The sequence below is a fragment of the Eptatretus burgeri genome, chromosome 4 (assembly GCF_056783735.1).
Source record: "Eptatretus burgeri isolate ZD-2024b chromosome 4, Ebu_testis_v1, whole genome shotgun sequence".
Taxonomy (NCBI): domain Eukaryota; kingdom Metazoa; phylum Chordata; class Myxini; order Myxiniformes; family Myxinidae; genus Eptatretus; species Eptatretus burgeri.
The window spans coordinates 90,051,292-90,065,199 of NC_140964.1; the positions used below are offsets into that span (position 1 = coordinate 90,051,292).

The 13,908-nt window shown below is 48.8% G+C and overlaps 1 protein-coding gene across 3 annotated transcripts in view; it reads right to left on the bottom strand.

Annotated features, from left to right (window-relative positions):
* ACACA (acetyl-CoA carboxylase alpha) overlaps positions 1 to 13,908 on the bottom strand; it is a 355,968-nt gene that overhangs the window by 199,656 nt on the left and 142,404 nt on the right. For all 3 annotated transcript variants that reach the window (XM_085879260.1, XM_085879257.1, XM_085879259.1), the window contains exon 24: positions 11,120 to 11,244. In XM_085879260.1, coding sequence (XP_085735386.1) covers positions 11,120 to 11,244 — 125 coding nt within the window. The remainder of the gene's footprint in view (positions 1 to 11,119; positions 11,245 to 13,908) is intronic.

Here is a 13,908-nt window from a genome sequence, read left to right on the forward strand (position 1 = left end):
TGTGCTTTCCGTTCGTCGCGAATAAATGTGCTTTTTGTTGAACTGTTTCCCGCTTCGCTTCGTCATTTCCTTCATTGAATCCTCATCTTGCTTCACGTAAAGGGTTGGTAGTGGGCTGAATACGCCCGATAATTAATCGAACCGTCGAGGTCGACGATAACACCGCTCAGTTATTCTGATAAGTACGGAACGGGTCGCTTAAGTGGCCCGTGTCCAAAGTCGACCTGCGGCGAGGTGCGATCGCCCGGTCTACCCTCCGCGTGGGTACTTAGGTAGGTCGAATTCGGCGAGCAACCCTATCCCACGCGGGGGCTGATTGGCTCGATCGCGGTGAGACCGAAAGGTCCACCCGTGACTGGTTCCCGGCGTTAGTCCGAGAGGGTCACGACTGGATTGTCCGTCCGGTGGGCGACGTGCCGCGATTCGAGTTACGTGGCCGTCAGCACGCCGGCGGGCGCGAATACCGCAACACTGGTGTCAGGTCGTGCGATACAAATTCATCGCCCTCCTCGCGGCACTGGTATCGGAGAACAGGAAAACGGGCTCTCCTGTCTCCGGCTAAATTCACGGGAATCGGTCCAGGGGTGAGAGAAGCGACCCCCGATTCCCTCCATATTACGAGCGAGCAAATTACCCTTCACGAGAAGCAAGATGGCGTCTCAAGGCGAGCGGGTGCCGGGTGGATTAGGTATGTGTAATAGTAATGTAGAATCCATGGTCCAGGATGGAATCCCCGAGCAGGAAATGTTGTTTGTGCAGGAACACGGACTCGCCCAACTGAACCCAGGGCCCGAGGTGGGTGCGGCAGCGGCCGCGGTGTATGACACCTCCCCCCCCCCTCTCCACCAAGACCCTTCCCCAACCCCTGCCGAATCGGCTCACCCAAGCGCACCCGACATGGCCCAGCTATTCGCCATGCTGGCGGCAATGAACAAGCAAATGAATGAAGTGAAAACGACGATGGATGCGAATACACAACAAATAAACGAAAAAATGGATACATTCACAAACGAAATAAAACGCATGAAAACTAAAATGGAAACAAACATGAAGGAGGAAATGAAAGAGCTACGGGGTGAGACGCAGAACATGGGCCGATGCCTGCAGGCGGGCATGAAGGCCGTGACGAGGGAACTTAAAATGGCGACTCCACGTGTCGGAACGAACGAGCTGGAAGGGGTAGCAACGGCTGACAGGCCCGCGGTGGAGGCGGGTAAGGAAAAAGTAATTCGGGAGACAAGAGACGAGGTGAAAGTAATTGCGAGGGAGAGAAAAGAACAATTAATACGGAAAGCAAGGATGAGGTACGCGGAGATCGTGAAAGAGCAAGGAGTGAAAAACAGGGAAGGACGGGAGCGACTTAAAGAGAAAGCAAGGTTGACCTACTCAAAGATAAGGGAAAGACGCCAGAAAGAAGCGGAGACTAATAGACAGGAGGGGACAACAGAAATTTATAAATGTATAGAGACACGGGAGACAGAAAAAATAGAGGAGAGACAACACGATGAAGACGGGGTAAGTGACGTGCACACACACACACACGGAGGTAGTGGAGGACAATGGGGGTGAGCTCGCGGAGCGTGTTGGGACCCGGTGCGAGCAGCTGGATGACCTCCTCCAGGAACGAGGGGAGGGAGTATGCCCCCTTGAGGCGAGTCACGACCAGGTGAGTTCGGTCGTGCTTTGCGAGGTTGAGGGGACGAGTGCTGTGGACGGGTGCACGGAGAGCTTGGGGGGTATAGAGGCCCCGGAGACCCTTGTGGGGACACGAATCCCCAGTGTGGTTGTCCCTGTGTGTGTGGTGCAAGGTGTGAGTGCGGCACCGTGTGTGGAAGCGACCCCGTGTGTGAGTGGTGTGGTGGCGATGGTGCCGGAGTGCGTGCTTCCCAGCACGCCGTGTGTGGATGAGGCACCGTGTGCGAGTGTCGCCGTGTGTGTGAATGAGGCACCGCGGGTGAGTGCCCTCGCGTGTGTGAGTGAGGCACGGTGTATGAGTGAGGAACCGCGGGTGAGTGCCCCCGTGTGTGTGGAAGAGGCCGTGGGTGTGAGTGAAACGGCCTGTATGAGTGAGGCACCGCGCGTGAGTTCCCCCGCGTGTGTGAGTGAGGCACGGAGTGTGGATGAGGCACCGCTGGTGAGTGCTCCCGCGTGTGTGAGTGAGGCACGGAGTGTGAGTGAGGCACCGCGGGTGAGTGCCCCCGCGTGTGTGAGTGAGGCACGGTGTATGAGTGAGGCACCGCGGGTGAGTGCCCCTGCGTGTGTAAGTAGTATGGTTTGTGTGAGTGGAGAGGCACCGTGCGTGAGTGAACGGCCGTGTGCAAGGTCGCTGTGTGCAAGGGAGACCGTGTGTGTGAGAGAGCGGTATGTGAGGGAGATGTCGGTTGGCATGCGGGAGCACGCAGCCGCGTCTCCCGGGGTGAGTTTAATGGTGTGGACTGTGTGCGTCGTAACACGCAGGAATGCGTGGGTCGAATGGAGACGGAGACGGCGACATGGGAGGAACGAAAGCCGTGTAGCGGCTGTAGCTGTTTCGGGGACCGTGCCGGGTTCACCCAGCAGTGAGCACGAGGTTCGTGCTGTGCAACGCACGAGACCGCCACGTGCTCGCTTGCGAGAGTGAAGTCCCGGTCCGGAAACGCACGCGGTGGATTTGCCGATCCCGCGGACGGACAAAGTTTAGGCAGGTAAACGGATTTGGACCGGACGGGCTCTCCACGCGATCGTGTGTGTTAAGCTCCAACGGGCAAAGCACATGTGTTCGCGTGGGGAACCCCTCGAGACGTGGGGCTTGTGTTTTTTTTTTATGCGCACGGTGACGTCATGGCTGCACGTGTGGTTGGAATCCGGCAGGAGGGGTATCCCGGCCGGATGGGACCGTCCAAGGAAGGACGAGGAACACGTGCAGCTGCATGACGTCACGGCCAGGTGCAAAGTGCGCGAGCTCTGAGTTGCCGCGCAGGTGCTGCGCATGGAAAAGAAAAAAGAAAAAGCAAGCCTCACTTTCGGGTGCACAGGATTCCTGGGCGAGGGGTGAAAGACCCCCTTACCCTGGGCACAGGATGGAAACTAGTTAGGGGGAAGGGTTAGCTTAGCTAGACCGACTTCATGGGGCAGGGGTAAGTCCTCATGGAGTCCGTGGAATGGATTAGTTAGAGGGATTGTAGCCAGATTTAGGTGGGGAAATAAAATGGGATTATTTTGGAGACAGAGACAGACTTTGAATGTGTAGTGGGGATGTCGTTTAGCGACGTAGTGTTAAAAGGAACGTGCTGTAGTTTAAGGCACGACGTGGGAGCACGAGTTAGTTAGGGGATGTAGTTAGAAGGATGGCAGAGTTCAGTGGTGTGTGTGTTGAAGAGTTGGTGAATTGTGAGGCATGTGCTTGGTGAGTGAGTGAGGCCAGCGGGTCTGTGTGTGTGGAGTGAATGGGGAATGCATGGTGCGATGAGTGATTGGGGGGAGGAGTGACTCCCACCCAAGGGACCCCGGGGTCAGTATAAAGTGAGTTAGCTGGGTTCGTCAAATTGAAAAATGGAGGTCGTTTTGTTGTTGGTGGGAAAGTAGGCTCGAAACCCATTTGGAGGGGTGCAGGAGCCCTGTTGACGGGCTTGGGAGCGTGGCTGCGAAAGGTGAGTATCGCTGAGTGGGTACCCCGGGCACCAGGCTAGTCGGCCGCGGTAGGCCAAGGGCCCATGGGGGGCCAGGATAGAGTAGTGGGCACGGGTGCGCCTGCTTGGTGCGGGGGCCCGGGGCGCCATTAGCCGCGTGGGCAGTGTTGTGGGCAAGGGTGACCCTCGGAAAGGGGCCCGGGAAGCCAGCCTGCCACGTGTGCGTTTCAGGGGAGGTGCCATGGGGGGCACTCCCCGGTGTTCGGGAGCTGGTAGGCTCGGAGGCAGTGTAGTGCCCGGGGGTGCCATAGCGGGAGATTCGGCAGAGGGTCGTGCCTGCCAAAGGGAGCCACGTGTCCTAGCCAGGAGACCGTGTGAGGGCACGGAGAGAAAATTGGGGGGCGAGGCCCGAAATTGTAAGGACACCAACACAGGCGACGGGAATCTGGGTTGTTAGAACCAATAGTTTAAGCGAGAGGCGCTTGTTGAAAGCCCCGGGGTAGTTTAACAGTTAAATGGTTAGGGTAGATTAGGAGATGTACCCCTCCGCACCATCCATCCCCTCGCTGTCGTTGTGGGCCGCTGGACCCACTTGGTGTTAAGATCGCTGAACTCTGGGGAGGCCATTCTGAGGCTTCGTTGGGCCTCGACACAGGACGTTAGCTCTCCCTTATTCCCCTCCGGGAAGGGAACGTAGGGGTTGGGAGTAGGCTAGGTGACAGGATAGGTTAGCCGAACAAGGACGATAAGGGGGGTTAGGGGACGATTTATAGTGGGGAAGTAAAAAAAAAAAAAAAAAAAAAAATTAAAGAAAAAAAAAATAAGTTGGGGCTAAATTGGGGTTTGACAAATTAAGGGAGTGGGTATGTACAGTGACAGGCAAAGGCGATAGGTTGGGAGGGAGACAGGTAGGTAGCTCCGAGCCCGCCTTCCAAGTGGCCAGCACCACCGCACTCCCTCCACCAACCTCCATTGAACGGCAAAGGCTGGCCAACTTCATCGGCTGGCCGTGTTTTGCTTCAAGGCGGAGGCCGGCCAACTTCATCGGCAGCTGTGTGCTGCAAGGCCTGTGCCGGCCAGTTCATCTGCTGGCTGTTTTTCTTCGAGGCCTGTGCCGGCCAGTTCGTCTGCCGGCTGTGTTTGCCTGCAGCGGCCTTCTTCTGCGGGCTGTGTTTGCCTGCAGCGGCCTTCTTCTGCGGGCTGTGTTTGCCTGCTGCCTTTGCCATGCCATGCCCACTGCCCACGTTCACCAGCCCCGTTCAATTTTTGCTTTGCCCCCCCCCCCTGTTCATTTCCATGTGCGCCAGGATCAGAAAGCAACAGTTTGCAAGCTGCGAGAACTGCCCCGTTGGCAGCTACAACACGGGCCTGCAGTGGCGGCCCGTGCACCGTGTTTGCGTCCATCCATTCATCCATCCATTCATCCATCCATTCGTTGTGCTCATTGCGTGTGCCACTTGAGCTGGCACGGAGACTGCGTTGTGCAGCCCATGCACCGTTGTGGTTCACTGCGTTCAGTTCAAAAGGGAAGGCCTTGGACTGCGTGTGAGCAGCCAGCCACGTTCCCTGTCACCTGCATTGTTTTGAGCCAGAGACTGCATGCGGGCAGCCTGGCTCCCTGCTAACTGCTTTCTTTTTGCAGAGTTCAATGATCCTGGGCCATGGTTTAGTGTAAAATTTGTAAGTTAAGGTTAAGATGTCCTGTAAATATGAGTGCGCCCCCGGCATGTATGTCTTAGCGCCGGCAATTTTATTTAAGTCGTCCGTGTGAGCGAGTTTGTTTAGGTAGTTACGCAGCCCTCAGGTTATTTATTTTGGGGACACGAATACCATGAATGTCGCACTCAGGGATCCGTAGGTAAAATGTACTAGGGGAAAACTACACATGATGGCACACGAAAATTTGACGACTCGGGACGAGTCTGTAAAAAGGGGAGGGGGTCGTGTTGTGGTTACCAAATTCGCAAACCACCATTCAGGTCCCTTAGGTGAGGTATCTCGGTAAGTACATGTGTAGTTAGGCCCAAACCCGTTGTCTAGTGGGAATACATGTCATTCATGCGTGCTGCGACTCTTCAGGATAGCCGTTTTTCTTTTGCTATCTTTATTTTGGACCAACCGCCATGATTACCACCACAACCACAACATCAACCACCAACCACAACGCCGCTTCACCACAACCGCCACGACCTTCACGTCACACCTCGCAACCGTCGCATCGCCACCGTTCTTGCGCCGCCTGTGGGTACCGGTGTTGGACTCGTGCAGGGCGCGCGCCGAACAGCGTGTACAAAATCACGGATTTTGTGCTTCAAAAACGGATCAAAAACGACACACGCCCACTTTTTGCCGTCCAATCGGTGAGCGAGGGGCGAACTGGCCCCGCCCCAGGGCGTTGGAGGGCGATCGATATATGCAAATTTATGGATCAAAAAGCATTCACGCCCACTTTTTCTCGGGCCAATGGGGAGCGAGGTGAAAGGTCGAAGGGAGGGGGTCAAAGATGAGAGGGCGAAGCTACGGGGCTGATAAAAGCGACCGTGTTCGTCAGTCCAGGGAGTAGGAGAGTCGAGAACAGAGAGTTAAGACTTCGCGGGCGGTGGAGTTGGCAAGAAGGAGCTGGTCGTCGTGTGCGTTGGAGTCGGAGCGGAGGGGACGGAGCTGTGGAGAGGCGGCGAGGGCAGACGAGGGGGTGCTCGCGTCGTGCAGGGAGCTGCACCCCAGGGAGGCCGACAGCGCGACCTGGCCGAGGTGGAGACGCTCGTTGCGGGGCAATAAAAATCCTCTATACCCCGAGCATCAGCAACCCCCTCCTGTTTCCCCCCGCGCTGAGATAGTGCGACCAAGGGGGCCCCTTTCCCACCCCCTACCAGACACTGCCCGCGAGGCCCGCGGAGTTGAGGCACCATCGCCACTCCGCGTCTCATCACCAGACGGGTAGGCCCGACCCGGTCTCGGCCTCAGGCCCGCCTCATCCTTGAGGGTATTCTTTTCCTTGGTTTTGGGTATGTGTTGTCGGCGCCGTCTGTGAAGTAAAATTGTATAAGTGTTGCCGTGTGCTCGCGTAGTCGGTATTAGCTCTTCATTGTCGCATTTGCTTTTTGTGTGAAATTGCATTGTGTTTTTCTTTTCTGTGTGCTTTTGGTGGAATTGAATATGTGTGCTTTCCGTTCAGCGCGAATAAATGTGCTTTGTGTTGAACTGTTTCCCGCTTCGCTTCGTCATTTCTTTCATTGAATCCTCATCTTGCTTCACGTAAAGGGTTGGTAGTGGGCTGAATACGCCCGATAATTAATCGAACCGTCGAGGTCGACGAATAACACCGCTCGGTTATCCCGATAGTACGGAACGGGTCGCTTAAGTGGCCCGTGTCCGAAGTCGACCTGCGGCGAGGTGCGATCGCCCGATCTACCCTCCGCGTGGGTACTTAGGTAGGTCGAATTTGGCGAGCAACCCTATCCCACGCGGGGGCTGATTGGCTCGATCGCGGTGAGACCGAAAGGTCCACCCGTGACTGGTTCCCGGCGTTAGTCCGAGAGGGTCACGACTGGATTGTCCGTCCGGTGGGCGACGTGCCGCGATTCGAGTTACGTGGCCGTCAGCACGCCGGCGGGCGCGAATCCGCAACAATATATATATATATATATATATATATATATATATATATATATATATATATATATATATATATATATATATATACATACATACACGTACACACACACACATAAATATATATATATATATTTATATATATATATATATATATATATATATATATATATATATATATATATATATATATATATATATATATATATATATATATATATATATATATATATATATATATGTATATATATATATATATATATATATATATTTATTTATTTATATATATAAATATATATATATATATATATATATATATATATATATTTATATATATATATATTTATATATATATTTGCCAAGCAATATATGTGTGGGTGTGCCAAGCATTACAATTTAAAAATTAAAAATGGATACACATAAGTTAACTTCAACACATTAACAAAGCTAGAGTAAACCGAGAACGGCACTCAGGAGAGCACATCCCTCAGTCAGGCTGAACAGTTTACTTTTTGTATCCCACTGATAGGCCGGATTTGGATCAGAACCAAGATCGAATCAGCTTGTTCTTGTCACCTAACCAAGTCATCCACCTAGTTTTGTCATAATCTGTCCATAACTTTTTGAAATATGCCATTTATAATTTTTTGGTCCCATCTCTCAATGGTGAAGAATCACTTAAAGGGGAACCCAAACCCAAACGCTCAGACCACTTCGTCGCTAATCTATCCCTTGATACCCTACAAAATAGATACAATGTAGATCGAAATCTTCTTTTTCTTCAGATTAGCCATGATGTCACACCCGGGAGTCGATTGCCAGATCCGTACTGTGTACAATGTACATGTTACATTGGTACAATTTAATTCAAACGACGAATAATTTTCGATTTCCCACAAAAATGCCGAGTTGATGCGTCCTTGGTGCTTGTATAGTAGTACAAACCAAGACGGTTTCATGCTACACCAACAGCCAAAATACCACACATTTGCCAGAAATTGGACGAGGTTTGTCCGAAATACCCGAGGAGTGTGGATCGTGCTGAGAAAATGTTCGCTTTTGTGCTCAGAACATGTTACAGAACATTGTTATGAAACAACAAAGATGGCGAGATCTTGTGGTTATCCACCACAATTGAGAGAGGATGCCATCCCAACATTTAAGTGGAAGAAACAGCCGTCGCTCAAAACTGTAACACCACCTCTACCCAGCTATCGGCACGTGTACACAGATTATTTGAGCGGTGAATCAAACACCTGTTTCCATTACCACAAGAACACCTGGAAATAATAAGTGTGTCGTTGGCTTAGCAGTTAGGGTGGCTGGCTTGGGATCTTGGTATCTTCGGGTCCTGAGTTTGAGCCCCGTTTGGCACTGAATTAACACCAGCTCGGGTTGACTTAGCCTGTCATCCTCCGAGGTCGGCAATATTGAATTGAATACTGGTGTACTGGTGTGGGGGCACAGCATCTGCGATACTGCCATACCCAAACAAAATGATAGCTACCCGGCAGCCAAGCTGCCATATGCAAGAAGAAGAAAAAGATGAAGAAGAAGAACCTGAAATTAATTATCTATAAGCAACACAAATATCCACAAATCAAATGAACCACCGTCTAATTTTCGTGGAGAGAAAGTACAGCATGTATGTAACATCATCATCTACTCCTCCAAGAGGATTTGACCTGGGATGCTAAAACTTTCAGGGTCGTCCCCCCCCACCCCACCATCATTACCCCACAATACCAACTACGATCCCACACCCCCCCCCCTCCACCGGGGAAGGACATCAACACCTCACGGGCATGACAGTAAGACACGGCATGGACACAAATGTTGTCCGGGAAAAGTATGAAATGAGACAATCCCGTAACATACAAGACACCTGGTCAGCCTGAGATGGTGGGACAAAGCATTCATCGCCCATTTTGTCCGCAGTATCTGAGTGTGCCCATTTTGTCTGCAGTATCTGAGTGTCCATTTTGTCCGCAGTATCTGAGTGTCCATTTTGTCCGCAGTATCTGAGTGTGCCCATTTTGTCCACAGTTTGAATGTGCCAATTTTGTCCACAGTATCTGAGTGTGCCAACTTTGTCCGCAGTATCTGAGTGTGCCAATTTTGTCCGCAGTATCTGAGTGTGCCAATTTTGTCCGTAGTATCTGAGTGTGCCTATTTTGTCCACAGTATCTGAGTGTGCCAACTTTGTCCGCAGTATCTGAGTGTGCCAATTTTGTCCGCAGTATCTGAGTGTGCCCATTTTGTCCGTAGTATCTGAGTGTGCCCATTTTGTCCACAGTATCTGAGTGTGCCAACTTTGTCCGCAGTATCTGAGTGTGCCAATTTTGTCCGCAGTGCCCGTGCTGTTGGGTGATGACGGGTATTTCTAATCGAGTAATATATAAACCGATTTCTCAATTAACACAAAATCCCTCCCTTATAAACGCTCAATTGAACAGAAAATCAAACAGAGCTGTTGTGACCATCGTGTTCATCTTCACGAACACTTCCGCCTTTCTTCCTCTGAATCGCTCACACAAGGCTCGAAGCGATTCGGCTCCACAATTCCCCCCAAGGGGTTTCCCTCACTAATTTTGTCTCCAATAGTTTCTTCGAAATCCCACTAATCACTTTCAACATTCTGAGAACCGTCAGTCACAAATGATGGTGGAATAAGTATCTGAATCTGAGCTCGATAAGTACCGTTTCTCGATGTAGAACCGCCGTTTGGATAAATATGGCTTCAGAGAGTGACGTCACTGGCAAAATAAAAAAACCAATACTCTCGGGCTTTTGTCGACACTTTGTGATTGGTTAAAAAAATTCAAAAATTTGTTTTCCCTTCAAATTAGACCGCGATTAATGATTCTCAATGGTTTTCAGGAAGAAAAAAAAATATCCTTGGGTTCCTCTTTGAAATTATTTTTTTTAATCTTGTATCCTGCCATCCGAGTCCGTCCATAACTTTTTGAGATATCATGTTACATATTGTTTTTAGCCCTGTCACTCAATGGTTAACAATCAATTTTAAAATTCTAGTGTCCAGAACCGGATACAGATCTTCACCAAAATCTAGTAAACCTCTCCCAACCATTAAGCCAATGGATTACTCGAAAAAATACAAAAACGATTACTTGGATTCTGTTTACAAAAACAATTACAAAACAGCCAATCAAGAGAATTCTGCATTTCTTTGGTTACAGTGGGATACCTTGCAGTCAAATTGCAGTTTAATAGGCCTGGTCCATTTCACTTGTTCACTCACCAACACCTCTTCGACCAAATAGCTCCCACCATTACCCTCTCCTTTAATCACCACCTCCATCAGCGGTCCCAAGCATGCCTCCTGGCATCCATCTCTGCTCAAAAAGTGACATCCCCACCAATGCGGCATGCTCGATGGGCTCTGGGCTGCGCTGCTGGAATCCCAACGCTCCACATGTGTACTAGCTCCCATGCCAAGAAGATTGGAATATGCAAATCCATGCACTGCTCCCCGACAGGATGGTTAAACTTCACGTCAGCCTGTAGTCCCAACTCCCGCTGGCAAAAGTGCTTCAAGGCACACCATCCTTCTCACCAAACTGGAGGATTATGGATATGGGTGCAAGGCTGATGTGACATTTGCACACTCGATACACACAGCGTGGTGCTGCTACTGCTGAAATGGCGAAATGTAGGCTCGAGTTGTCATAGCATTACCATGAGAAGAGCTCATGAAATTAGAGATTATCGAGTTTGAATCTTACTTGGAGTTGGTAAAAAATAAAAAAAATTGAGGCCAGGCAGGTGGGTGAGCAAGAGAAGATGCTGACTAGTTGAGTAATGGCAGGTGAGCTTAGGAGGATGAGCAGACCAGGAAGTGAGGACAAGAAGTAGAGCATACACTGTGCATTACTTACAATAAGCATAACCACAAGAGCGTTCCGTCGCGCCACGTGAGCATGCGAGAAGATGGAGTTAAGCACAGAGTTCATGTCGCCCTTGTGTTTCTCGCGCAGCAGAATCACGCATTTGTCGTAGTGTCCTGTGGACCGGGAAAGCGACACAAATAAACCTTACGAAGCATGAAATAAATCCAAAAATCATGGTAAAAGGAAAATCAGAACACCAGCCAGATTCGTTTTTCCAAATAGCAGGAGAATCAACAGGAGCTCGAACTACGCTTTCATTATCGACAAACACGTCCTTTGCTACAAAATCGAATCATTCTCTCATCGTATGTGCGAGATATGTCTAAAAGAGGATGTTCCACAAAAGTTGCACAGCAATGAATGTCACATGATACTCAACCATCATGGTGTACCCCTCAAATATACGACATTGCAATACCACGAGCTCTCGGCTCAACCTGAACGCGGACAGACCTAATGTTTCATTGAATCCGTTGTTATACCTGTAATGTATTGGTCGTCTGTGCAATGGGAAAAGGCCATGAATTAAATATTTTATTAATACAATCATAAAAACGATAATCAGTAAAACCAAGGAAAAGAGCAAACAATAGCAAAATAAATAACAAAAATTATAATTTCATTGCATTTCCATTACGCGAGCCGTAATTACCATACTATATGTCACTTTCATTTACAGGAGTGGTCTATGGTCTATTAATCCTTGGCAAGGATTCTCTCAGAAAGCAAGCCTCAAGACTACGATAACAAATACTACTACTGTAAACAACTACATTAATGGCCTCAATGATTCCCACCTTCTGAAGAAGTCAGCCAGGGAACATTTTTGGCCTGTCTTTCACAAACAGGCTGGTCAGGCGTGACGTTCGACTGAAGATGTTAAGGATTTGTAATTTGTTTGAGGTTCCGGCGATAACTCGCTAACTCTTCACAAAAAACACTGCGGAATCTTTAACACCCATCAAGTAATTCCAGTCGATGGGACACCAGGCTCAGCAACAATCTTTGGGATGGAGCAGTGACCCAAACAATTTGGTCTCAGCCATCAATGGTCATGCAAATCTGCTTTGGTGTTTCACCTTGAGTCCCATAAACATATGTGACATTCGCCGGTTGTATTACTTCACGACCATTGTCAAATTATTCATTTTTTTTAAAAGGTTTATGATGTGAGTACGGGGTGACAATATGGCTGTTGGACTGACAAAGAACTTGCAGCACTTGAAACAAACAGTATGGATGGTATCATGAGGGACACAGCCTGCGTAGCTCTGTCACTCTCAGGAGTGGATCCATGATTTCTTGAAAGGGAGGGCCAGAAATCAAGGGAATGGGTGCATATTCTCCCAGATGCTGTGAGTGTGAGTGAAGCCACTAAGCATGTGGTCTGAGGGCCCGCTTCAGGACTGATCCGGAAGCTTTGGGATTTTAGATGCTCTTGGGTGCACTCAGAACATCTACTAACCACATTGGCTACGTGATGGGAGTGCAAAAAAAAAGAAAAATCACAATTGTATAATAAATTCTATTTGCCTTTTTGTTGTTAAATTTTGACATGGTTGAGTTGGAACCTGCAGAGGAGCTCTGTCAACTTAAAGATACACTAGCTGCTCAACAATCCTCTTCGATAATCACTCTGAATGATGTTTTTACTGTCTAAACTAGAGTGCTTGCCTGTTGGTGGTAAGGCACAAAATGAACTTCCCTTCGTCTGCAGCCTTTTTGGCTGCTGGTTGCATCATTGGTTTGGGGCACGGCTATGCCAATGATGCAGTGCCCTGATTACCAGTACACACTGGTGCTCATTTCACCGACCTCGGAAGGATGGTAGGCTGAGTCAACCCCTGGTGTTAATTCAGCGACCAACGCGGGCTCGAACTCAGGACCCTAGGATCCCAAGCCAACATCCTAACGGCTAAGCCAACACCAGATACAAAATCAACTGTGGTATGCAAATATGAGCCTCACCCAATCAGTGAACTTTCACAACCCTAATTTCTCTCAATGGCTCGTTCTCCCTTCTGGACTTGACAATGATGAATTTTCCTCCAAATGTGATCCATGAGTCTCTTGTTCCACTTCTGCCCCTGTTCATGTGCTTGTGGGAGTCAACATCTCTCTGGCTGTAGTCAGAGTGCCATAGAGTCTGGCAGTTCACCAAAGCTGAATGGCAAAGACTGCAAGCTGTCCTCTCATGTCAACTGGTCCTGTTATGGGCCAGGCAATTGCCTTCAAACATTTAGCCTTCTCTTCCTGGAAGGTTTTTTTGAGATATATATATATATGCAAACATATATACATATATAGATACATACATATATACACATATATATATATATATATATATATATATATATATATATATATTTATATATATATATATATATATATATACATATACATATATATACATATACATATACAAACATATATATATATATATATATATATATCCAAAATGAGCACTGGTAATTATCCCTACGTGTCGAAGGCGACGAAAGGGTTGGCGTCAGGAAGGGCACCCGGTCATAAAAATATTGCCACAAGAAAGGGTACCATGATTGGAGCCTGCAAAAAGCTACCACTGCTTTGGGAAAAAGGCATTAAAATTGTGTATACATATATACATATATTTATACACATATATACATACATATGTGTACATATTTTTTTAATTGCCTTTTGGGGAATTTGGTCATGATTTAAATCCCACCCCCACCAAAAAAATGGGGGTTTCAAACCCCAGGACCCCTCCTGCGGATCCACCCTTGAACCTA